General features: G+C 36.4%; 1 protein-coding gene across 5 annotated transcripts in view; it reads left to right on the top strand.

The window, feature by feature from the left end:
* Positions 1 to 258: 258 nt before the first annotated feature.
* The window catches only part of LOC128985560 (glucosamine-6-phosphate isomerase), a 34,292-nt gene continuing 7,843 nt past the window's right edge, over positions 259 to 26,707 (top strand). For 2 of the 5 annotated variants that reach the window (XM_054405160.1, XM_054405164.1), the window contains exons 1-4: positions 283 to 476; positions 16,850 to 16,990; positions 17,859 to 17,989; positions 24,838 to 24,939. In XM_054405160.1, coding sequence (XP_054261135.1) covers positions 17,866 to 17,989; positions 24,838 to 24,939 — 226 coding nt within the window. In that variant the 5' untranslated portion in view covers positions 283 to 476; positions 16,850 to 16,990; positions 17,859 to 17,865. Of the gene's footprint in view, positions 477 to 1,575; positions 1,594 to 1,880; positions 1,899 to 16,849; positions 16,991 to 17,858; positions 17,990 to 24,837; positions 24,940 to 26,707 lie in introns of those variants that run through there. The other 3 variants (XM_054405161.1, XM_054405163.1, XM_054405162.1) reach the window with 3 other exon arrangements.

The raw sequence follows: 26,707 nt of genomic DNA, 5'->3' as shown, positions 1-26,707 counted from the left end.
CAATGTACCTTTCCATTATTTTATCTATTGAAGACAGAATTGATATTGGGCGATAGTTCTGGTATGAATTGTGGCAACCTGATTTATAAACAGGTCTTATAATAGCAGTTTTTAGCAGAGTCGGCATTGTGCCTTCATCAAGTGATGCATTTATTATATTAACCAGCACTTCTAATAATCTATGACCATCTGAAATTGCCCTTCTCCCACATAGCTCAGTGCCTTCTCCCCTTGGCTATAAAATTTGTGAACAAATGTGTCAGTCCAGTCGGAGTCGAGAGTTCATTTCAGTGTTGTCGGTGTCTTTGTCGCTTATCTGATACTATTATTGTTTTGTATCAAGGACTGAGCAGGTTATAAATTTAAAATTAACATGATTTAATTTTTAATTTTACTCAATCACACAATTTTTATTTGGATTCACAGACTTTGCATCAAATTCATCTGGCCTAAGTACCATTTATGGTAGGGCATAGGTAACCTAAACAGTTGTCAATCTCGCAAGTTTAGAAATAGGCCGCCAATGTTTTGTTAGCCTGACTTATAAAGCTACATCTATCTACACAATTATTATTACATTTTGTTATGAAATAAAGCAAAATAATTTCGATAAAAGACTAAAATACCAGTTAATTTGATTTAGGTACACTTTGTATCTGTTGTCAAAAACAACCAAATGAAAAATTATTCGATATATTGATTATTTCATCCTAACTAACCAAACGATGGGTACAGTTTCTTAACTGGGCTACGTTAATATCGATTGAAACTATCGATTCGATTAGTAAACCTTCATGCGATTTTTTCACCATCAGCAAGTTTGGTTGGTTAGGTTAGGTTAGTTTTATTTTATGACAGATATATTTAAAAATATCGATTATTAATCAATATTTTCAACTTGATAGTTTCAATCAATATTAGCGTAGCCCAGTTAAGAAACTGTACCCCGATATATCAAATGAAATAATCGATATATGTCGATTGATATTTTCATTCGGTCGTTTTTGACAACAGATAGGGAAGTCTACCCTTTGATTTTTATAATAGATTTTCTAATACTTACTATAGTTAGTTAATTATTCAATTGGGTTGTACTGAGCTGGGTTTGGTTATATCGTTTACTTTTTGCACAGGTACCGGTACTTACAGTAATAATTATTCACTTACATGTTCATACAACAGAGTTGTGTCATTAGGCCTTACTTAAAATAAGTGAACTCTCCCTCAACATAGATTTTTTGACATTCTGATAAATTTAGTGGTTGTTTTTAGCTACCCTGCTACTTTATTTAAACCAAGAAGAATATACATTCAACTAAGTGTTCACAGTAAACTCTTATTTCTAAAATTAAAGAAATGTCTGTAACTATGTTACTATGTTTCTTAAATCAATGGTGAGTGAGTAAACAAAGGAATGAACTATGGAAATGGTAAAGAACGGGTTCACATATGTTATTCGTTAATAGTCTTCTCTAATTCACAGGGAGATATCTGTAATCGGCAGACTACGATCTTTCTGCCAATGCCTGTCTCTCGATGCTTACTGCATGTTCTATGTAATGTAAACAACGAAAGATGTGTCTGCTTCTGCTAGTGAGTCACCGCGTTCACTTAGTTGTGTATTAGCGTTTGCGTAGTGTAATATTGTAAAATGAATTGCAGTGACATTAGACGTTATCTTGATGATGATGTTAGTGATGAATCTGAAGTGGTAGAAGATGCTGATGATCCCGTAAGTGACTTTGAATTTGACATTCCACCGTATGAATCTGACTCTAAAAGCTCGGCAACAGGCTTCTCAAGTGGTAGTGATAACGGTTACAGACCAACCAAATTCTAGTGAATTAAAACATCTGAGAGGAAAGAATTAAACAGAAATATACAATTAGATGTAGCAGGTAATTCTACACTAACTCCTATTGTTCTTGCTCCTACAGTAGAACCGAGGGTTAAGGTTTATCCCCCAGAGGAACCGACGGACATAAGCCCTGAGTTTAGGGCTAGACAAATTCAACCTGTAAAGACATTTCACCAAGAAATAGTGCCTCTCTAGCCTATTTGCTATTGTTTCTAACTACCTATAATTTTGGCAGCTTATTACTAGAGAAACAAATGCATATGTTGACAGTTTTTTCCAAAAAAATCGTGACACCTTGAGCCCAAACTCGAGATTTAGAAAATGGACAAATGTAACGGTCAAAGAAATGAAAACATTTATAAATGTAAAAAGGAATATAAGACATTATTGTGACTCTAGATAGTCGCAGCTGAATCCTTTCTATGGAAAACACCCGACTTTAAACCGATTCCATTTGATTAGTAGTGATCATTTGGCTTTAAATAAATTACCCTGGCTGATAAAACAGCTGATCTTGGTCAGTAATAAAGCTACACAGATCAATTCACACCATTTACACAGATTATCTCACAACATTCTGTATACATAGAAATCCGGGAATTATGCTTGAGTTTTTTTTAACCGGCAATTATGCGTGAATTTTGTATATCCACCTAGCGATCGCAATGACAACAGTGACGTTTCCGTGACCCCGGTAGACGACAATATGTCTACACACGGGTGCGAGGGATGATCCGAATATTGCCGCGATCACGTAAGACGATGATAATGTCCACACGAACAACAAAAACTGAAACAGCAAGAATTTTGCCGCGATTCCGGAAGACGATGATGATCGCCACACAACTGCGGAATGTAATTAATATTTTGCCGCAATAATTTGATATAATTTTGAAACAATAACTACGATGTCTTCGCAACCGTTAGAGAGGATTACGATATCTACAGGACCGCGGGAGATACAGTAATAATTTCTACACGTCCGTGAGGGATGATCAGAATTATGCCGCGATCGCGCAAGACGATGATAATGTCCACATGACCGTGGAAAAAGATCCAAATTTTGTCTCATTTGCGGAAGACGATGATCTATACAATACATGGCTGAGGGAGTGGGAGATGATTACCATTTTGCCGCAATAGCGGGAGGCAATGACTATGTACAAGTGACCTCAGGGTACGATATAATTATGTCTTCAAGGTCACTAGGGGTGATCAGTATTTTATCTCGATAGCGCAAGACGATCATAATGTCCATGCGACCGCAGGAAAAGATCTGAATTTTGTCTCATTTGCGGAACACGATGATGATCTCCACAAGATGGCAGGAAATGATTATTATTTTGCCGCAATCGCGGGAGGCGATTACTATGTACAAACGACCACGGGGGACGGTTAATGATGTCTTCATGGCCGCGAGGGGTGATCATAATTTTGCCTCATTTGTGGTAGACGATGATAATCTCCTCACAACCGCGGGATATGTTCATATATTGCTGCGATTATGGAAGGTAATAGTTATGTCTACACAACCGTGGAAAATAGTCAGAATTTTGCCTCAAACGCGGGAGACAGTTACGATGTCTACACGGCCGGTAGGAATTATCAGAAGTTAATCGCGATCATGCAAATACAACCATCAAATTTTTTTATTTTCCAATTTTTTGGCGCCCCCCAAAAAAGCCAATTATTGCCTAGGCAAGTGCCTACCATGCCTATTCGGTAAATCGGCCCTGACTTCCAGTTGCCTGTAGGACATAAGTAGGGAAGCAATCAAGATTCTTGACATTCATCTCTCAGGTCTAGTGATGATTGGAGTGTCCAATCAAATTCGATCATCACTTACCACCGTCTTTTTTTTGCTTATTTACTATTATACCCGGAATGAACATATGTTTAAGGTAAAACTCTGCTTATGGCAAATGCACAAATATCCTACTAATATTATAAATGAGAAAGTTTGGATGTATGGATGTATGTTTGTCCTACTAATATTATAAATGAGAAAGTTTGGATGTATGGATGTATGTTTGTGACAAGTGAACGCGAAAAATACTTGTCGGATTGGGCTGAAATTTGGCATGATGATAGCTCACATTCCCGATTAACATATAGGCGTATTCTTATTTCAAAAATCCTTTCGGGCTCCGCCCCAGTGGCTCTGGAGTTTCCCATGTTAACCTTATGAGAAATGGAATTATTGAATCTTAACAGCTTTTTCAATTAAACGAGTTGGTTCTGTTCTATGATGTTGAATAGCATTAAAGTTACAAGGATTACCAACAGGGTGGAGCACTATTATTTCTTTTACATTTATGACAACAGCTAATTTGCAACCAAAAGGTGAGTGAGCGTAGCGAACGAACTTCAACCTGGAGGCGAGTTAGCGTAGCGAACGAGCTAACCTGAAGGCAAGTGAGCGCAGCGAACGAGCTCCAACCTAAAGGTGAGTGAGCTTAGCGAACGAGCTCCAACCTAAAGGTGAGTGAGCGTAGCGAACAAACTTCAACCAGGACGTGATTGAGCCATGCGAACGAGATAATCTTGAAAATTAAGAAGTTAAACGGGGCAAAGCCCGCGGGTTACAGCTAGTTAAATATACTGAGAACATTAGCATAGGTCTTCACGTACCTGGATCATGACTGAGACTGCCTCTTATCGCTTGGCTTCATCCTCTGATGGGTTATAGGGCGGACAGGTACAAAGTTCATTTTAGTCCCTATAGCCCATTATGCTATTGTTCTTAGAATGTCTGTTTCCTGATAATCGTAGGAAACTAAACTAAGGCTCTTCTACCTTTTCCATAATATTACTATTGTTCCTCTGTTGTGGTGATTGTCTTGGACTAACAAGTCTCTGTGATGAAATTGGTCTTGAAATGGTAGGAGAACTATCATGGTCAGAGGTTTTCTCAGGTGTCGTTTGAGGTGTTACGACCTTTTGAGCTTTTTCATATAATTCCCTGGGAAATTGGATCACAATGTCGTCATCGTCATCTTGGCCTGATGGGTTACTCCTCAAGTGGTCTGCATGAACAAACCGAATGCGGCCCTCTACTTTAACTAAGTAGGTTACCGGACTTATAACCTTAGTAATGATACCTGGCTGCCAATTTACTTTCTCGTTACGTACAGTACAAACATACACTGCTGCTCCTACTTCAAAGGAATGAGCTTGGCCTCTGTACTTGTTGGCCTCTTTTACTAGGATTTCTTGTTCATCTTGCATTCGTTGAGGCAATGAGTGTGGCTTCAAGAGGCTAAGATGAGTCCTAGGCTTGAATTTGTATATTGCTTCAGATGGTGATATGCCTGTGGTAGAGTGAGGGGTGTTCCGGTACGGTAAGTAAACAAAAATTAATCAATTCGGTGTTGTAGAGAGCGGGTCGTGTTATGCTTGGTATCATGGAGCATTTGTTTGAGGAAGGCTTCCTTGACAGTTTGCACTGCTCGTTCGGCTAAGCCGTTTGATGCAGGGTGATAGGCCGGTGATAAAATGTGGTGAATACCATTTGATTCAACAAATTCTCGGAATTCAAGCGAAGTAAATTGAGGTCCTCCATCCGTAACCATGGTAGAAGGCAAGCCAAAGGCTGCAAAGCAATGACGTATTTTCTCAATAGTTTGTTTTGAGGTAGTGGTCATCATATAGAATATTTCGATCCATTTCGAATGTCCATCAACTAGGATTAAAAAGTCTTTCCCTTCGTATAAAGCAAAGTCCAAGTGGACTCGTTGCCATGTGAATTTTGGCCATGACCATGTCTGTAGCGGTGCGAGTGGAGCAGATTTCCGAGTTTTCTGGCAGATTGAACAATCTTTGATGGTATCTTGAATTTCAGAATCCATTCCTGGCCACCACACAAAGCTTCAGGCTAGAGTCTTCATTCGGGACTCCCCCGGATGTTCGTTATGTAGCAAAAGCAATATTTCTTTGCGATGTGTCGGAGGGACAACCACTCTACTCCCCCATAAAATGCAGCCTCGTTCCACCATAGACTAAGCAACACAAGTAGACTCCTCATCCCATTGTAAATTTTGAAGCTTTTTTTTTGCTTCTAGTTCATGTACGTCCACACTGATCGCTAGTGTAGACAACATTTTGTTTCTATTATTTTAGGGTTATTTTCATGAGTTGTGCTTTACTTTTTGGTTATATAACTAGGAGACCAGTTATTGTTTATGATTATATCGTTTTATTAGGTTAAACGAGGTTTTAAATGACTGCAATAACAAGAAACAAATTGTAAACAAAACATAACCTCTATAGTTGGACGTACAGAACTAACAATAAAATTGGCTTCAGCTGTTCCATTAGGATGACTAATTTACTAAGGGAGTATGTTTTATCTATGGTTCCACCGACAATTGGGAGCTTTTGTTGAGGTAAGGGGAAAGATCTTTATCTTCAACGAAGTTAGGCCATCCGTTTGTTGTATATTCTAACACTCTTGATAGGGTAGGGTCAAACTTTGAAGCGGTTGCAATTTCCTTAGATGTTATTGGAAGCTCATAAGTTGAAGAGAAGAACGCAATTGATCCTTCATCATCAGTCGCCTTGCTCGGTAAATGGGACAATGTGTTAGCATTTTGAATTTCTGAACCTTTACGATACCTTATTTCATATTGGTAAGCAGTTAATGTCAATGCCCATCTCTGGATCCGAGCAGCAGCAAGAGTGGGGATTCCCTTAGTTTGGCCAGAAGGAAGATCAAGGGTCGATGGTCGGTCACCAATGTGAATTTTCTAGCGTAAAGAAAGTTGTGGAACTTTTTTACTGCGAGGGCTTCCTTTTCTATCTGGCTATATTTTTCCTCGCATTTAGTGAGGGTCCGTGAAGCAAATGCAATCGGACGCTCTGAGCCGTTAGGTAAGGCATGTGATATGGCACAGCCTACACCGTAGTGAGAACTATCGCACGTGACCACTATGTCCTGACTGGGGTCAAAGGCATCAGCACATTATCCCATAACAACAGGCGCTTACTCTCTTCAAACGCCTTGTCACATTGATTACACCAAAACCATTTGACATCTTGGTTAAGTAGCCTATACAAAGGGTGAAGTAGGGTAGATAGGTTAGGCAAAAATTTTCTATAAAAATTGATTAGTCCTAGATATGACCTCAATTGAGTTAGATTTTGGGGCCTAGGTGCAGTTGCAATAGCTTCAATGAGTTGCTCGCTCTGGTGGATTCTGTTCTCATCCAGGCGAAAACCTAAAAATGTGATACTCTTTTTGAACAGTTCACTCTTAGAATTGTTAACTTTGACTCCGTACTCCAACAGTCTCTTCAACACTGCTTCAACTTTTGTCTTCATTGCTGGGGTTCTCAGAAATGCTCAGAATGCCGATCGTCCACGACCATCTGAAGGTGGAGAACACTCGCTTCACCTGGGAGGAGAATAAATTGATGGCTGGGAGAGAAGACGGAGGGTAGAAGCTACTACACATCCTCGGCAAGGACTTCACGGATTTTCTTAAGAATCTCGCTGAGAAGGGCCCTGGGAAGAGGACAGACCGCAACCCAGGTGTGAGAACAACGTACGCGGAGGCGACGAAAGTGGCGAGGGAGCAGCAGCACGTGTCGACGGCGGCGGGTACGACCAAACCGACACCGACAGTATCGCCGGTTGAGTCCATGGCTTCATCTCCAGGTGCCAAGGTCTAGGGAGTGGACGCCGATCCTGTAAGTTTCACTACTTTCAGAGCGAACAAGGAACTTAGTATATTAGCATACAATGTTTGTGGACTTAAAAATAAGCTAGAGGATAATTTATTTATAGATTTTGTCAATGAGTATGATTTAATTTTTTTACAAGAAACATTTATTAATCACGAGCAACATGATTTAGTTTTAAAAAGACTAGTTAACTTTAAGATAGATCTTAAATTTGCAGTAAGAAATGCAACACTAGGTAGACAGTCAGGTGGTATAGTTTTAGGAATAAATAAACAGTCAAAATTCTTCAATAATATTAAGTTTGAATATTTTAGAAATATAACTGCTTTTAAGTTACTGGAAGAAAACTATAATAGAGAATTTATTATTTTGCCAATTTATTTGAATTATAGCACTTGGGAAAATGATTTCGAAAATTTGTATGAAATAATCCATGGTAACAATGGTAAAAATTTAATCGTAATTGGAGATCTAAACAGTCGAATTTCTAGTGAGCAAAACATTACTGAAGATACTAATATACTGACCAATGCATGCCTAAATTATGATCGAAAGTCAAAAGATACAGTTTTAAATGTAAATGGGAAAAAATTTTTAGAAATGTGTGATGATTTTGGATTACTTGTATTGAATGGGAGAACAAAGTGTGATTCTAAGGGCGAATTTACTTTTGTAAATAAATTGGGAGCGTCAGTGATAGACTTAGCACTTGTTTCAATTCATTGTTTACAAATAGTTAGTGATTTTAAGATAATAGAGTACATTGGGTCAGATCACTTGCCAATACAATTAACTCTTAAGATAAGGAAAGAATTAGATTCCAGAGTCGAGGGACAAGTTTTATCTTTACTTCCAAGATTAAAGTGGACCAATTTTGATGATTTTAATTTTAAGGAAAGAATACACACTGCTGCTTTAAATTTACAATTGGACATAGACGAGGAAAGAAGTGTTAAGAGTCTCATTCAATGCATTACAGAGTCAGCTCATGTTAAACAAGTAAAGTCAAATACAAATAACTCTTTCAAGTTTGCAAGGAAACAGCCATGGTTTGACTTACAGTGCGCTAAAGCTAGGCACAATGTGTTTAAACTATTGAGAAAGTACAGAAAAAGCGATGAAATTGAGATAAAAAATGAGTATATTGAGGCCAACAGATCATTAAAAAATTTACTTAAAGCAAAAAAAACTGCTTACTTTGACAATATGTATTTATCTTTGACTCAGGCTAAAGACAGTAAATGTTTATGGAAACTTATAAATAGTTTTAAGATTCAAAGTCCTAATACAGGTGGTCAAGTCAGCCCAAACGAATGGTTAGAACACTTTAAGAGTCTCTTGAACCCGCCCCTGCTGTCAGCCAATGTCTGTTATGCGCTTCCTCTTATTCAAGACGACTTTCTAGATAAAGAATTTAATTTGAACGAATTAAAAACAGTTTTATTGAAAGTAAAGAATGGTAAGGCACCAGGAGCTGACGGAATACCCTACGAGTTCTTTAAAAATGGTTCAGAGTCATTTTTAGTTAAGTTGCTGAATTTTTATAACAATATTTTCAAAACTAATAAAGTACCGAAAAGTTTTAAACAATCAATTATCTATCCTCTGTTTAAGAAAGGTGATAAAAACATTGCTCAAAATTATAGGGGTTTATCATTTATAGATTGCGTAGCTAAGTTATACACAAGTTTACTGCACAACAGATTAAATCTTTGGATAACAGATCATGATAAGCTGTGTGAATATCAAGCTGGTTTCAGGAGTGGCTATTCGACAATTGATAATGTTTTTATTCTTTCAAATGCTGCAAAATTGTGTCTCAGTAAAAAAAAGGGTAAATTATATACTTTTTTTGTAGATTTTACTGCAGCTTTCGATACAATAGATAGAAATGCTTTGTTTTATAAGTTATCATGTCTTGGTATTTCTACGCATATGTTACGCGTTTTAATGGATTTATATAATGGTACTTCGTCAGCTGTCTGGTGTAAAGATGGAATAACAGACTACTTTGAAACAGGCCTCGGTCTAAAACAAGGAGATGTTTTGAGTCCTTTATGTTTTAACTTATTTGTAAATGACATTATAGATTCATTAAGTGGAGGCTGCATTTTTGGAGATGTTCAAATTAAGGCTTTGTTATATGCTGACGACATTGTGTTGATGGCTCCGACGGGAACCAGTCTGCAGTTAATGATAAATGACCTTGAGAGATATTGTCAACAATGGAACTTGACTGTGAATTTAAGTAAGTCAAAGATTATGGTTTTTAGGAAAGGAGGGAAACTGAGGAAAAATGACAAATGGTATTTTCGAGGTGAACGAATCGATGTGGTTAATGATTATAAATATTTGGGAATAAACTTAAATTCTAAACTATCCTGGGGTTTGCATTTAAAACACAAGTGCAGCTCTTCAAAATTAGCAATTAACAGTATTTGGAATACATTTCTAAATAACAAAAATGTACCTTTAAGTAAAAAATTCACTATTTATTTTTCAATTGTCAGATCAACTCTTTGTTATGGGTGTCAAATATGGGGTTTATGGGAAAGTGATTATGTAGATGGGACTCTTTGTTATTTTGTAAAGAAAATTTTAGGATTGGCAAAAAATACTCCCAACTATGCATTGTATCTCGAAACTGGACTAGAAAAAGAGTACATTTATACACTCAGCATGCATGCTCGTTACATCATACATGCTCTGTCACTGCCGCCGAACCGTCTACCAAATAAATTAGCAAAGAAAATAATCAGCGAAAATATTTATTGGAGCAGAGATTGGAAGGGTCTTGGAAGTAAACATGGAATTGAATTATCCTTTGATGTGAATTCCATTGAGGATACCCAGCGACACCTGTTATCAGTAGTAGAGGCAGGGCCGCCCCAAGGGTAATAGACGCCCGGGGCGAGATTTAAATTTTCGCCCCTCCCCAAAAAAGGTATTTGGGGGGTTTGCGTCAACTGTCATTAGACCCAACATCCGATATATCGATATCTAACGTTTTGCATAGTATTCTTTATAAATGTAACAACTAAACTGAACTAAATTACTAAAAACATTGAATCTACGACCATAGATAAAACATATACAATGTTTTGTTTTATCTATGCTACGACTGACAACGGACAGCACAAAACTACTATGAGTTGACGTGAGTTTGTTGAGCTTTCAGGTTAGAAACAAGCAAGTGTATGTGGGGCGTCGCGAATACGCATTGAGTGTCTTGGACTCGCAGTATTGCCAATTTTTAAGTCACATGCCAGACGTAAAAGTAGTAATAGTACGAGTTGTATATTAAATAACGGTATTTATTTTATGAATAAAAAGAAAGCTATATATTGCCTTTTTTTTTAATAGTCATTGTCATTGATTACATGTTTGCGAGTTTCCGGTAAAATATTTGTATGCAGTTTGCCGATAACGTTGTTAATTTTTTTACCTTCCAAAGCCGCGGCGCCCCCCTAGCTGCGGCGCCCAGGGCGGTCGCCCCGCTCGCCCTGCCCTCGGGGCGGCCCTGAGTAGAGGCAGTAAGGGGGGAGAGCAGGCGGGGGTTAGTCCAGGCGGCATTGGCCTCACGATACCACACAACTTATGCTTCACTGAATCTTGACCTTGGAGATAATGGATATCTATCAGATAACGTTCCTGATATTGTTAGACGATGGGTATTCAAAGTAAGGACAGAGACTATTTCCTTAAATTTTAAACCTTGGATGACAGACGCTAATTTTATATGTTCTTTGTGTAATCTAAATGAGAATGAGGACACTTATCATTTTGTTGCTCGTTGTCCAATTTTAACACAAATTAGAAATAAATGGCTATTGAAACCTGTTTTAACTCGCTCAGAGTTTATAAATTTTCTTAAAGGTAAGGATTGGCGTTCGCTGGCAAATTTTCTTAAAGAGGCTTGGAAGTATAGGTGGGATTTGGTTTTAGAATTCAATGTCTAGCAGCAAAACAATATAGAGCAGGCCCATAATTGAAAAATCCCTCTCTATAAGGTGCAAGAAGCATTTCATGTAACAATTGGGGAAACAACGATTTTAGGGTATTTCGACCCTGCTGAGTACGAATCTGCCTGTTGCCAACGCGAAATTTGAACCGGAAGTGCGGTATCCAAGATGGCGGCCAAAACTCTGTTTGCCCCATATCTCCCTTGTTAGTTGGCCTAAAATAATGGTTTAAACGTGTATATAGGGGGTTTTCAGATGCCAAGCACATTAAAACACTCAAAATTTACTTAAATTAAGTTTTGAGGGCATATCTTCCAAAATGGTGCCCAAGATGGCCGCCAAAAACTCTAATTTCCGCATATCTCCCTTGTTTTTTGGCTTAAAATAATTATTTAGACATCTGCATAGGGGTTTTCTCGGATGCCAAACACATTGCAACACCCAAAATTTACTCACATTAAGGTATGGGGGCATATATTCCAAGATGGCACCCGAGATGGCCGCCAAACACTCTTATTTCCGTATATATTAAATTAATTAATTAAACGTCTACAAAGGTATTTTGTCGCATGTTAATCACATTGCAAGACTCATTATTTACTTTCTTTGAGTTTAGATTACATATGTTTCTAAGATGGCAATAAAAACTTTATTGTGCTTACGTGAGCTCCGTGCGTATTATTGTATTTAGTGTTTAAAACCAGTCAGATATATATTAGTGGCTGAATATTTACTACTATTTTTGAAATACCAATTGACATTTTGCAATGTTAAAGTAGAAGGCGAATTGTTTAATGTACTCTGGTGGCACCGTAGATAACGCGTAGTATATCAGAACCTATAATTAAGTAATTGTAGAATTAATTGTGTATGATGTTGATGAATTTATCACTTATTTAAGGTGTCCAGTTACGTAAATAGATATTTATTGTAAAATATGACGATGCCATACGTATGTTTTGTATCTTTTACGGCAATAAATAATTTTATTTTATTTTATGAAATTTGAACGTTTAGTCCAACAGAACCTGTAAAAATTCTTTTTTAGACCATACCTCGAATCCGCAAGAGGTGGTGCATGTAAATTAAATTAAACAATGGTTCTTTATAACACATTAATAAATAATAATAAACAATTCGGTTATAATATTTACAATGATAATGTACTGTTATATTGTATTGATCTTGTGGTACCACCTATCAATGGAGGTTTGTTTACCATGGGTCTCAATGGATGAAATAGATTTTTTAAAGGTTTTTTTTATGGCAGCATTGTGTTGGCTGCACTGATCAACATTAATCAGCAAACAACTGTTATTCTTTTTAATAACCTATGTTGGCCAACCGTCTATAAAAGTTAGTTTATGAAGAGAAAGTAAACAGGTGTATACTTGTGTACAAAATAAATGTTAATAAGGTAACATCTTTTGTTTTCCAACCGCCTATAAAAGTTTGTTTGTGAAGAGAAAGTAAACATTTGTAAATTTATAAGAAATAATTATTTGCGTTAAGTACAATTTGTATTAAGTCCTTAGTTTATTCAAAATTAGCAATAGGGAGTATTTGAACCATCCGTTAAATAATCACGGTAAACGCTATTCGTCATGTTTTCTCGTTTATTAAATGTGAAAATAACGTATTGCGTTTACCGTGATTGTTAATAATATTTACAGGTTCTGTTGAACTAAATGTTCAAATAACATCAAATCAAATCAAATTATTTATTACCATAAAATATAAAACATACGTATGGCATCGTCATATTTTACAATAAATATCTATTTACATAACTGGACACCTTAAATAAGTGATAAATTCGTCAACATCATACACAATTAATTCTACAATTACTTAATTATAGGTTCTGTTATACTACGCGTTATCTACGGTGCCACCAGAGTACATTAAACAATTTGCCTTCTACTTTAACATTGCAAAATTTCAATTGGTATTTCAAAAATAGTAGCAAATATTCAGTCACTAATAGTAACTGGCTGGTTTAAACACTAAATACAATAATACGCACGGAGCTCACGTAAGCACAATAAAGTTTTTATTGCCATCTTGGAAACATATGTCCTCTAAACTCAAATGAAGTAAATAATGAGTGTTGCAATGTGATTAACATGCGAGAAAATATCTTTGTAGACGTTTAAATAATTAATTTAAACAAACAAACAAGGGATATATACAGGTTGTATATAAAGTCCCGCACGGGCTTAATATTTTCTAAACGACAACTAACAGGTAAATCAATAAGATTTGGTACATCAACACCACACCTAAAAATCTACTTTTACTAGAAACTATCAATTTTCTGTCATATCATGGGGACGTCCCACAAGGAGTCGGATGAAAATCTTAAAAGGAAGCATAGGTCAATATGCACATCAAATGAAAGGTCGTTTTAGTAGAATACAATGCAGCAAATTGCACTTCAAAAGGTTGATCCTGCGCAAAATGGCAGCCGTTCAAAGATTTCTTGAATCTGCCATTTTGAATCTTTGAACTACTGCCATTTTTTTACCCAGACGTTCTTTTGAGCTTGAATTTACGGCATTGTAATCTACTAGTGAAGACCTTTAATTTGATGTGCATATCGACCTATGCTTACGTTAACAATTTTGTTCCGATTCCTAGGGCTGTGCGCCCTGAGGAGTAAGCGTATAATAGCAATGTAAATTAAATAAATCTTTGAACAACTGTCATTTTGCGCAGGATCAACCTTTTGAAGTGCGGTTTGCGGCATTGTATTCTACTAAAAAGGACCTTTAATTTGATGTGCAAATTGACCTATGCTTCCTTTAAGATTTCCTTCTGACTCCTTGCGGGACGTCCATGACAGAAAATTCATAGTTTCTTAAAAAAGTAGATTTTTAGGTGTGGTGTTGATGTACCAAATCTTATTGATTTATCTGTTGTCGTTTAGAAAAACTTAAGCCCTTGCGGGACCTTATATACACCCTGTATATACGGAAATAAGAGTTTTTGGCGGCCATCTCGAATGCCATCTTGGAATATACCATAACTTAATGTAAGTAAATTTTGGGTGTTGCAATGTGTTTGGCATCCGAGAAAACCCCTATGCAGACGTCTAAATAATTATTTTAAGCAAAAAAACAAGGGAGATATGCGGAAATTAGAGTTTTTGGCGGCCATCTTGGATAACGCACTTCCGGTTCAAATTTCGCATTGGCAACAGGCAGATTCGTACTCAGCAGGGTCAAAATACCCTAAAAACATTGTTTCCCCAATTGTTACATGAAATGCTTCTTGCATTGCCTTTTTTTGAAAACGGGCCTAGTCTAATATACATATTACAGCTTATTAGAAATATTTCACATTTTTTGTTGTATAAAATAAAATGTTGTCAACCCGGCAGACGGTCTTATGACCATTGCTGTAATGTGCTGTTTTTAGTAATTTTGTTGTTGTTATGCAGAAGATTATGTTTAGTTATAAGTTCATATGTATTTATGCAGTTTATTTTTTTGTTAATAAAGCACTTTTTCATTTCATTTTTTTCATTTCATAATGTCAATGCCCATCTCTGGATCCGAGCAGCAGCAAGAGTGGGGATTCCCTTAGTTTGGCCAGAAGGAAGATCAAGGGTCGATGGTCGGTCACCAATGTGAATTTTCTAGCGTAAAGAAAGTTGTGGAACTTTTTTACTGCGAGGGCTTCCTTTTCTATCTGGCTATATTTTTCCTCGCATTTAGTGAGGGTCCGTGAAGCAAACGCAATCGGACGCTCTGAGCCGTTAGGTAAGGCATGTGATATGGCACAGCCTACACCGTAGTGAGAACTATCGCACGTGACCACTATGTCCTGACTGGGGTCAAAGGCATCAGCACATTATCCCTTAACAACAGGCGCTTACTCTCTTCAAACGCCTTGTCACATTGATTACACCAAAACCATTTGACATCTTGGTTAAGTAGCCTATACAAAGGGTGAAGTAGGGTAGATAGGTTAGGCAAAAATTTTCCATAAAAATTGATTAGTCCTAGATATGACCTCAATTGAGTTAGATTTTGGGGCCTAGGTGCAGTTGCAATAGCTTCAATGAGTTGCTCGCTCTGGTGGATTCTGTTCTCATCCAGGCGAAAACCTAAAAATGTGATACTCTTTTTGAACAGTTCACTCTTAGAATTGTTAACTTTGACTCCGTACTCCAACAGTCTCTTCAACACTGCTTCAACTTTTGTCTTCATTTCTTTAATCGTTTTACTAAAAATCAGAATGTCATCCAAATAGCAGTAAGTGTCATCCGGACCAAACAGAATTTTGTCCATGGTGGCTTGAAACAAGGCACCGGCACTGGTAATACCATATGGCAAAAAGGCGTACCTAAAAAGACCTTTGTGAGTGTTGATAGTTAATAACTCTTGAGATTGTTTATTAACTCTAAGCTGGCTGTAGGCAGAGCGTAAATCGAGTTTAGAGAAAAATTTCGCTCTGGAAATTTTACTTAAAATATCCTCAGGATTTGGCAGAGGATAATAGTCAGTTCGCAAGTTAGGGTTCAACGTTACCTTGAAGTCGCCACAAATGCGAACACCATTGTTAGGCTTAGGAACAACTACAATTGGGGTGCTCCATTCCGCAGTACTATCCTGATAATTAGACAAATTCGTATATACCAAGGAAAAATGTGGTTCGGATTCCACTATAAACTGTAGGTCCCTTAGTTGCCATTAGCTGTATTGGCTATTAATTAACAGCTGTGTCTAAGGAATGTCGGCCTTAGTCACTAACAAGACTACAAGATCGCGCCACTCATCCTACACACATCTCCATTCATACTTGGCTTAAAATACCTACTATGTATGGTCGCCATTTCATAAAACAGTAAACAGTATGTTTTAGTGACCGGGTAAATGACACCCGATTTTTGCAAATCTTCGAGTTCTTGTTCTACAGCCCCACGAAGAGCATAAGGCACGTTCCTAGCCTTACAGAAAACTGGAGTTGTCTGATCCTTTAAAATTAAATCAAGTGACATGTTCTTAATTTCTCCGTGATCATCATCGAAAACTGTTGCATAATTCTCCATTAAACTTGTAACTAAGTCTACAGAAAGGAACATCCTTACCGTTTATCAGGTGAACTTCCATGTCCTTATACCAACCGTCTTGCATCATATTATGTCACATCATATTATGTGTTGTCTTGTATTATTTTACCGTCTTGTAACTTAACAGTATAAGTGTAAATATATGTATCAAGTGTTATTAGACTATTTTTATTTATTTTCCATACAGTTTGAAAAAAAAATAGTTTATAAAACACGTGTGTAAAGCATTAAATGAGTTTGGGTAAACAAGAGTCCAATGTATTGTTTACAGCTGGGCGGAGGTGTCAATGGCCTGATTACAGCAAGGTTATCAGCTGGTCTCTGTGGAAGTAGGTCATCCATCAACCAGTACAACTCCTGGCCCAGAGTTTACCTCCAGTCACACTGCACCGCGGGCTGACAACAACTAACTGTGAGTGTTAGGCCTAGATCTTTAATAAAAATGTTATCATTTTCCCAACAGTGCAACAATATTTATTATTTTTAAGTTTTTTACAATTTTTACCTGCATTAATCTAGAAATCAACTCTGGGGTGATTTTCCTACAAAAATTAATTTGAGTTTATATAATTTTCAATAAAAAAACATTGTATTAGTATTTCCTCTTTATTAATTAGGCCCCTACCTGTACTTTTTAATACCTTTTCAATGAAATAATACCTGTATGGAATGCTAACGTGTTGAGTGTAAGAACTTGCAATGTGGCCCTAACTTTGCCAATTAAATTTTGTTAGATTCTTTTTCTTTTTAATTTGATTTAACTTATTTAAATAATTACTCATGTTGTTGATGGTACAATAGGCCTATATAAATTGAATAAATATTTGAAATGTTGTACTATATTATATTTACAATATTACTATAATATTATCCTTGCCTTGGATATTATTTTGACCTATTTTCAATAAGAATATTTTTATACATTTTACAATTAATAATCGCAGTTGTTGTTATTAGATCATATACATTTCAGGAATAGTATATTCCTACTATCTACCTTCATGATAATAATAAATAACTAGGCTAGTCAGTGAAAGATCATCTAACTCTATTCTTCACTATTTATATTCAGCCAGAAAATGTGTTATGATTATAATAAAGTAAATCACTATTATCAATAACCAAACTTTGAAAAATTAACAAATAAAATCTTCCTGTCCACTTTTTATTACAGATGTATGAGTTTAGTGTACTTATAACAATTATTTTTGTAAAAGAAACAAATATTAGACTATTAGATTGGCCATTTTTTGCATCAAGTTTGTAAATTATGTTGACAGATCAAGTATGAGGTTGGTGATTCTAGACAATACAGCTCAAGTAGCAGAGTGGTCAGCCAAGTATGTACTCAAGAAGATCAAGGACTTCAAGCCCGGGCCTGACAAGTATTTTGTCCTTGGCTTGCCTACAGGTGAGGCATATAAAATAATACTGGGCTGCTGTAATAGCACTATGGATTTACATCAATTTAGAATAGCAGGGTAGCTGGATTGGTTTTAGTAACCACATAGTAATCAGACGAATGCCAGTTAAATCCTGAAAAGATACAAAAGTTTTAACAGTTTAAAACTGGACCAACATGTTCTTGATCATTGTGCTTTTAATAACTGACCCTAGCTGAAGAACCAGCAGATCTTAGTCAGTGACAAAGATGTCATCTTATTCAACACTCATCATTCACTCATCCTCCCCTAAAATACAAATATTGCATGCTTTCAAATATGACGGCACCGTAAATTCCAATCTTATCCAATTTATTTGTCAGTGGCCAAAATAATATCACAACACCCTGATACTATTTTTGTTTTTAGCAAATTTCCCATATGGGGAATAAACTATTACCGTAGGTCATGGTAAGACCTAGACCTGGGACCGATTTACTTTACAACTCAGTTGTAAAAATACTTAACTAACATACTCTCTTACCGCAACTTAAAAAATGATTTTTTTATGAGGTGTTCCTTAAGGTCGAGCTCGAAGTTAACTTATATAACTTAATATTGACGGTTTCACTTCTTGCTTTGTTACAACTTAACTCTAATCTACTAATGACGACTAACAGCTAGCTGGATTAGCTGTATACTAATGACGACTAACAGCTAGCTGGATTAGCTGTATACTAATGACTACTAACAGCTAGGGGGCCTGGGGCGAGTCTATATATATAAAATCCAATGTATGTATGTTTGTTTGTTTGTCCTTTATGGACTCCGAAACCGCTTTGACAGATTGTAATGAAACTTTCAGGCATTGTTAAACATTATTCAAGGATGGTTTGTGTGAAGTTTGGTGCAGATCCGTCAAAAGGGAGTTTCCCGTGTTAACCTTATGAGTATTCATATTTAAATGGAATTAAAGAATCTTAACAGCTGGTTCAATTTTATTCTGTAATGTTCAATAGCATTAAAAAGTTAATAGGTTTACCAACAGGGTACAACACTATTATTTTTAAAACGTTTTTATTAGCTCGCTTTCTTGTCCGGTACAAATTTTGAAATCAATTTTATACTAACTTCCCGACGAGCTAGAGACTTGAAACTTGAAACATAGCTCACAAATGGAAGACAATGCAATATTATCATTTAATTTTCATATTTCCCCTGGACTACGCCCCATGGGCTTGTTTTTATTAGCTCGCTTTCCTACAAATTTTGTTATCAATTTTAAACGAAGTTCCCGATGAGCTAGAGACTTGAAACTTGAAACATAGCTCACAATTGGATGACAATGCAATATTATATCATTTAATTTTAATATTTCCCTTGGGCTACGCCCCTTTAGCTTCCAAATTTTCCATTTTTACATTTTAAAAGAATGTAAACATATAAATTTGTTGATTCCACTAATTTTACTAATAAAATTTCACATTTTGTATAAGAAAATAGAAGGTAAGTTTTTATTAAATCACAATCTGTAAGTAAACATAAACAATTCAACAAGTAAACAAAATAATAGTTTGAACACATGTTAGAAATAAAATGTAAATAAAACATATGTTAACACCTCCTCCTCTATTTACTGTGCTGCGGCACTTTACGAAGAATCAGCTGGTCAACATGTCTTCTTATTATTCGTCCATCTTCCAGCTGAACTACGTACATTACATGTCCTTGCTTTTGAGTTATATACCCCGAATACCACTTGGACGAACCATTTACATATTCCCGCGCTTGCACTTTATCTCCAACTTTGAAATTCCTTTTTATACCGACTTGGACTCCCTTCTTCTGATATTTGTTCGGTTCTAATGTTGGAACAATTATTGCGAGGTTTGTTCGTACACTCCTTCCAAACATGAGGTGATATGCTGATGTACCAGTTGAATTCGGGGATTGCCTGAGTTGCATTAGAAGTCTTTGGATTTTATTTTGCAGTGTACCCTTTTCTCCCTCCATGGATTTTAACGCCTTCTTGACAGTCTGCACGTACCTTTCAGCCTGGCCGTTTGAGTTTGGATGGTATGGTGCCGTTGTTCTGTGAATAATCCCACATTCATTCATGAAGTTTTTGAACTCTTGAGATACAAACTGTCTTCCATTATCTGAAACTAAGATGTGAAGAAACCCAAAAGTTGAGAAGATTTTCCGTAATTCTTGGACAGTCCATGTACTTGTAGTTGTTTTTGTCTGTATCACATCCACCCACTTACTAAAGACATCCACTAATATCAGGTATTGTTGGCCATCTGTTGGTCCTAAGAAATCAATGTGCACCCTCTCCCATGGATTAGAAGGTTGTTCCCATGGATGGATAGTTTTCCTCGGGTTGTTGCATTTTTCAATGCATTGTCGACATTCAGCTACCATCTCTTCAATATCCTTGTCTATACTTTTCCACCAGCAAAAACTGCGAGCTAAAGCCTTCATTTTTATTTCTCCTAAATGAGCTACGTGTAGTTCTCGAAGCACATGAGGTCTGAGAGATTGAGGTATCATGACTCTCCAGCCCTTCAGTACACAATCATCTTGAATGGACAGCTCGTTATCGTGAAATCCGTATTGTTCAACAGATTGTCCTGATTTCAAGGCCTGTAGGACTGGACCCAAAACAGCATCGTTGAGAGTTTCCTTAGCCACCACAGTACTGTTGATATTGAGTGTTTCCAGTTGATTTATGTGGTACTTCGAGAGGTCATCTACAGAATGATCTTGTACAACTTCGATAGGGAATCGAGAGAGATAATCTGCATTGCAATGATGAGCGGTTTGCCTGTACTCTATATCATAGTCGAACCTGGAGAGAAAGTGAGCATAGTTGAATATCCGTGTTGCCGAGATTGTTGGTAAGGTCTTTGATGGATTAAAAATTGACACTAGAGGTTTGTGATCTGTGATCAAAGTAAATTTGCGGCCATAACAAAACGGGAAAAACTTTTTCAGGCCCCAATATATTCCCAAGGCTTCCTTATCGATTTGAGAGTATTTTTGTTCTGATTTTGATAAAGATCGAGAGGCGAAGGCAATTGGCCTGTCTGTTCCATCCCTATAGCGGTGCGAAAGAACGGCTCCTACACCTACAGGCGAAGCATCAGTAGCTAAGACCAGTGGCAAGCTAGGATCAAAGTGTACCAACACGTCATCACTTGTAATAATTTCCTTAATCTTCAGAAAACTCTGTTCACAAGCAGAGCTCCATGTAAAAGTGTTTCCTTTTCGTAGCAGCCAATTCAAAGGATGTAGCAGTGTAGCCAAATTCTTTATGAATTTGTTGTAATAATTCGCAAGGCCTAGGAAAGTTCGGAGTTCAGTTACGTTTTCTGGTCTTTTACATTTTAAAATGCTCTGTATTTTAGCATCTGACTTGTGTAGTCCTTTGCTATCGATCACATGACCTAAGTACTCAATTTTGTTCTGGAAAAACTTACACTTTTCTCTATTTAACCTCAAATCATTTAACTTCAGTCGTTCAAACACCTGTTCCAGTCGGCGAAGAAGCTGTGTCCTGTTAGATCCTTGGACAATTACGTCGTCAAAGAAACATTGTACGCCTTCTATGTTATGTAGTGTTTTGTCCATGAATCTTTGCCATAACAAGGGTGCCACTTTTACTCCAAACATTAGTCTGTTCACTTTAAACAGCCCTTTATGAGTACTGATCGTTTGCATGATGGCACTGTCTTCGTCCATCTCCATGTGCAAGTATGCGTTACTGATATCAAGAGTACAAAATATCTTTCCACAATGCGTCTTTGACATGATATCATCGATCCGAGGTATAGGGTAATGTTCGTCTTTAATAACTTTGTTCAAAGTCACCTTGTAGTCAGCACATATTCTGACTGAACCATTGGGTATGACAACCGGCACAATGGGTGTCCCCCAATCGGATGATTCGACACGTGTGATTATACCCAAAGTCTCCAGTCTTTCAAGTTCCTTCTCTACTTTTTCTTGTAATGCATATGGCATGTGTCTAGGTTTGATGTAAATTGGCTGGGTTTCGTCTTTGACATTAAAATGACCCTTTTCGTTTGGTATTTTCCCAATGCCTTCTTTGAAAATGTCTTCGTATCGAATCATCAAATCATCTAGTTCTTGAATGTTTTCGTTTTCACTTGAATTTAATGAATGTATGTCAGCTGCATCAAGTTGAATCTCTCTTATCCATTCTCTTCCGAATATAGAGTCTACACACTTGTTAACAATGTACAGTTTTCCAACAAAACCTTGATCTTTATACTGAACATTTACAAAAACAACTCCTCTAGGATTGATTATTTCCCCAGTGTATGTTTTGAGTTGAACATTTGTCTTGAAAATCCTTTTTGGAGAGTTTAAGAGCCTAAATGTATCATATGATACGATGCTAAGAGCCGCTCCTGTATCTAATTCCATTGTCATGAGTCGTCCTTCCACTTTTACCTCGAGCATAAACTTGTCATTTGATTTTGAATGAAGTTGGTAAATTTCATGAGTGTCATCATCGCTTGTATTTTCTGCGGTTTCATCTGATTGTTTTACTTCTTTGTTTGGTTTTCTTAGACATACTCTTGCTAATTGACCAAAACGTTTACAAGAGTTGCATTCTGCATTTTTGAACTTGCATTGATGTGCTCTATGTGAATCATCACCACATCTATAGCATTTGTTCCTCAGTTTCTCCAATCGAGTTTGATACTTAGAGAGTTGTATATTGTTAGATTTACATAGTTTCCTATCTGGTTGTTTGTTCTTGCTTTTTACTTGGTGTACTTCCTCTTGATTCTCATTTGTTTTTACTATTCTGCTCTCACTTTTTGCTAGTTCCAATGTAGCAGCCTTTTCGACTACTTCTTTAAAAGGTTGCAATAGTTTATCTTGAAGAAGTTGAAGACGTATTTCAGAGTCTTTTAGTCCCCTGACAAACTGCATTCGAAGTAGAATTTCAGATACAGATTCATTACAACTTGTACAAGTAAACTGACATTCTACACTGAGCTTTCTAAGAGCATTAGCGTATGCTTGTACAGATTCGTTACATAATTGGGTACGTGTCGTAAATTTGTGCTGACGAGCCCAAATACTGGGTTTTGGTTCTAGTTGAGCCATTAACATTTGAATCAATTCCTCATATTGCTTGTTATGTGGGTCATCTGGTATGCAAAGATCGTATAGCTGTTCATGTATTTGTGGGGTGATTGCCTGTAAAAATAAATCCACTTTGACTTTTGGACTTAAGTTTCCCCGTAATTTTGCGTAGTTTTCAAAGCGTCGAGTGAAGTTTTGAAAACTTTCCTCTGGTGTATACGGCTGGAAAGGAATATTAGATACATTTTGACATGTTGCAGAAGCAGAAATTGCTGTATGTGTATCGTACTTTTTCTTTTCTGCTTCAAGGAATGTCCGTATCTCTTTATATATTTCTTCTAACTGCCATCGAATTTCTAATTCACTTTCTACTGAATTTGTGTGAAGTTCAATATTTGACTGTGTAACTTCAATTTCAGCCCATATTGCTAAAAGTTTATCTGTGTAGTAAGTGCATGTATCTTGAGAATGTTCACATGCTGGTAAATCCTCCTTGAGTTTGTTCAAGCGTAGTTCTATTTCCTTTTCTTTAGACATAAGTCAAATTCTTTTCTACTTACCATTTTACTCGTCGCCATTGTTGATTCCACTAATTTTACTAATAAAAGTTCACATTTTGTATAAGAAAATAGAAGGTAAGTTTTTATTAAATCACAATCTGTAAGTAAACATAAACAATTCAACAAGTAAACAAAATAATAGTTTGAACACATGTTAGAAATAAAATGTAAATAAAACATATGTTAACAAAATTAATTTAAGTCAGCTGTAAATACTTAAATTTGACAGTTAGAAGAGCAGAGGTTAAGAGGTACAGGTTCTACTCCCGAGATATTCTAAAAATATAAAACAATCATTTCAAAGTAAAGATAAAACATGTGATTACAGATAAAAAGGTTTTGGGTTTTGGTTATGTATTAAGAGGCTATATAAAATAGATTTAACATATTTACACATTAAAGACTAAAAACTAGTTAATAATTTATAAATAAAAATACTTTTAAAAAATGCCACGTTTTTAAACACACTAAATAGTATAAAATAATTTATAAAATGTTGAGAGAATAAATACTTGTAAGATTTAAAACGAAAAACGTGGGGGGCATGCAATAGATCATAATAGTTCAATAAGTGAAGTTAATTGTAAATCAGCATGCGCCCCACGTTTTTCGTTTTAAATCTTACAAGTATTTATTCTCTCAACATTTTATAAATTATTTTATACTTTTTAGTGCGTTTAAAAACGTGGCATTTTTAAAAAGTATTTTTATTTATACATTTTTTAATTTATGACACAGCTAATTTGCAACTAAAAGGTGAGTGAGCTTAGCGAACGAAATTCAACCTGTAGGCGAGTTAGCGTAGCGAACAAGCTAACCTGATGCAAGTGAGCGCAGCGAACGACAAACAACAACTATAACAAATTTATAACAAATTTTTACAAATTATAACAAATTTTTATAATAGTTTAATTAATGTAAAGGTGAGTGAATATGGTGAACGAACTTCAACCAGGACGTAATTGAGCCATGCGAACGAGCTCATCTTGAAAATGAACGAGCATTAACATAAAACCACATTAGGACAGGACGACGTCTGTCGGGCCAGCTAGTAGGAAATAAATCAGACAATTTTAAGGGAATATCTTAGTAGAAATCCAGCCAGGAAAATGTAAATTTGCTTAGTCTGCAGGTTTGCTGCGGCGGGTTTTTTTTCTAGTGATAATAATTGCATGAAACTTTATTTGTTTCAGGAGGAACTCCACTTGGAATGTATAAGAAGCTCATAGAGTTCTACAAAAATGGCAAAATATCCTTCAAATATGTTAAAACCTTCAACATGGATGAGTATGTTGGTATGTTTTACTTGTACCTATTTGCTAGAGTCGGAGTTGGTTATAGATATGGACTTCTGTCCTGGAGCCAGGGCCATATTTCCGAATAGGCGGACTAGGCGCGTGTCTAGGGCGACAGATTTTAGGGAGCGGCAAAATTTTGGAGGATAAATAATTAGAAAGGAGGGTTTAATATAAAAAAAATATATTGTAGCAATTAATTTTGAGAACAAAAAAAATGCTATTTTAAATACTTAGAGTATAAAATTATTTTAGAACATATTAAAGTCAAAGTTGATCATTTATTGTGTTTTCCGTGCTGCCCTGTTGGTCTGGCAAACACGTTGCGGCTCCCCATGCTTTCAATCGTTACTACGCAGCGGCATGTATGGCATCTGTAATATGGACATACTGATGTAAGATAAGAATACTGATGTGAGCTGGTGATCGATCTCATCACTTATCAGATGTTGAAGATAGCTTCTTTTATGAGGTTGTACACTTTAAATCCTATATTGAAAGTGTCAAGGCAAGACTTAAAAAATAATGAAAACACCAGCTAATATGAAAAACAAAACTGATATTAAACTCGAACTTGAAGCCAAATGTCCAAGAAAAATCCTAACAAAATCACTCCGCTGAGGCTTTTGAAGGAAATCAGAGAAGAAGATCTTCAATCAAATTTTCCAAATGTAGATATAGTCATAGCGTTAAGGATATTTGCAAACACTTTTAGTCAGATCTACTTACTTTTTTCCATTTCAATTCATAAAATAAAACAGTTTTGCAAATAAACGTCTTTGTGATTGTATATCTGACTAAAATTGTTTAACGAAAAACGTTATAAGAAAGATTCTATGCAGACTTGTTTTTTAGCCGCAAAACGCGTTTATATGACTCTTTTGATTGGACACAACAACATTGTATTCCTTGTATCCAAAACAGGATCGCATTTTGCATGAAAAAACGTCTGTAAAAAGGTCTCAAAATGTTATTAGATTTGTTGATGCAGCATGCAATTGCCGATTAATTTCTTACAAAATCAGCTGACAGGGAGTGTATTGCGGTAATCTTTAATGATGTCGGAGAGAGCGCTGACGAGTGGTGGGGGGAGGGGGCGGCAAACTTCGCTGCCTAGAGGCGGCAGATAGTTCAATATGTCCCTGCCTGGAGCTTGGGTTATTAAAATCCCCCAAACTTGACCTTTAGCTATTGTATCTTTTAGATATTTAGTATAGTAACTCCATCTTGACTTTTGTTATAAATCTTAAATCTTCTTTTGTTTATTTGGTAAAAAACCGGTTCAGCCGACCTGGAAACCGAAAACTGGTAATTGTACATCAATTTTGATAAGTGGGAAAAAAATTTGAATTGTATGTGAATTTTGTAAAGAACTGGGAAATTTAAATGTTTGAATAGTAACTGATAAATCTGCCCGAAATCACAGATTTATCTTGTCTTGCTTGATCTATCTTGTTGGAAAATCGCGATCGCGGCAGAAACTATTACGAATAAGGGACTTTGCTGAGATTGCAAGAAATGATCATTGCTGATTCCGCGATCGCAGGAAATCATCACGTGTGTTGCAAGAAACTTTTACAGATTTAGCCGCAATCGTGTTTACAACGTTACTGTATCTGACGTTAAAGAGATGGCAAGTAGTAATCAGGTTTCGTTTAGTTTTTGTTTCGTTTCTTTTGGTTTAGTTTTGTTTTGTGTTGAAAGAGCCAAAGCCCCCCGGCTGCAACCCGGTACCTATAATTAAACATACCCGGGCCCCATGGTGTAG

This window comes from Macrosteles quadrilineatus, unplaced genomic scaffold, assembly GCF_028750875.1.
Source record: "Macrosteles quadrilineatus isolate MER2022 unplaced genomic scaffold, UCM_ALF_1.0 Scaffold_2__2_contigs__length_208266976, whole genome shotgun sequence".
Classification (NCBI taxonomy): domain Eukaryota; kingdom Metazoa; phylum Arthropoda; class Insecta; order Hemiptera; family Cicadellidae; genus Macrosteles; species Macrosteles quadrilineatus.
This window is presented reverse-complemented; position numbering and strand designations above follow the sequence as displayed.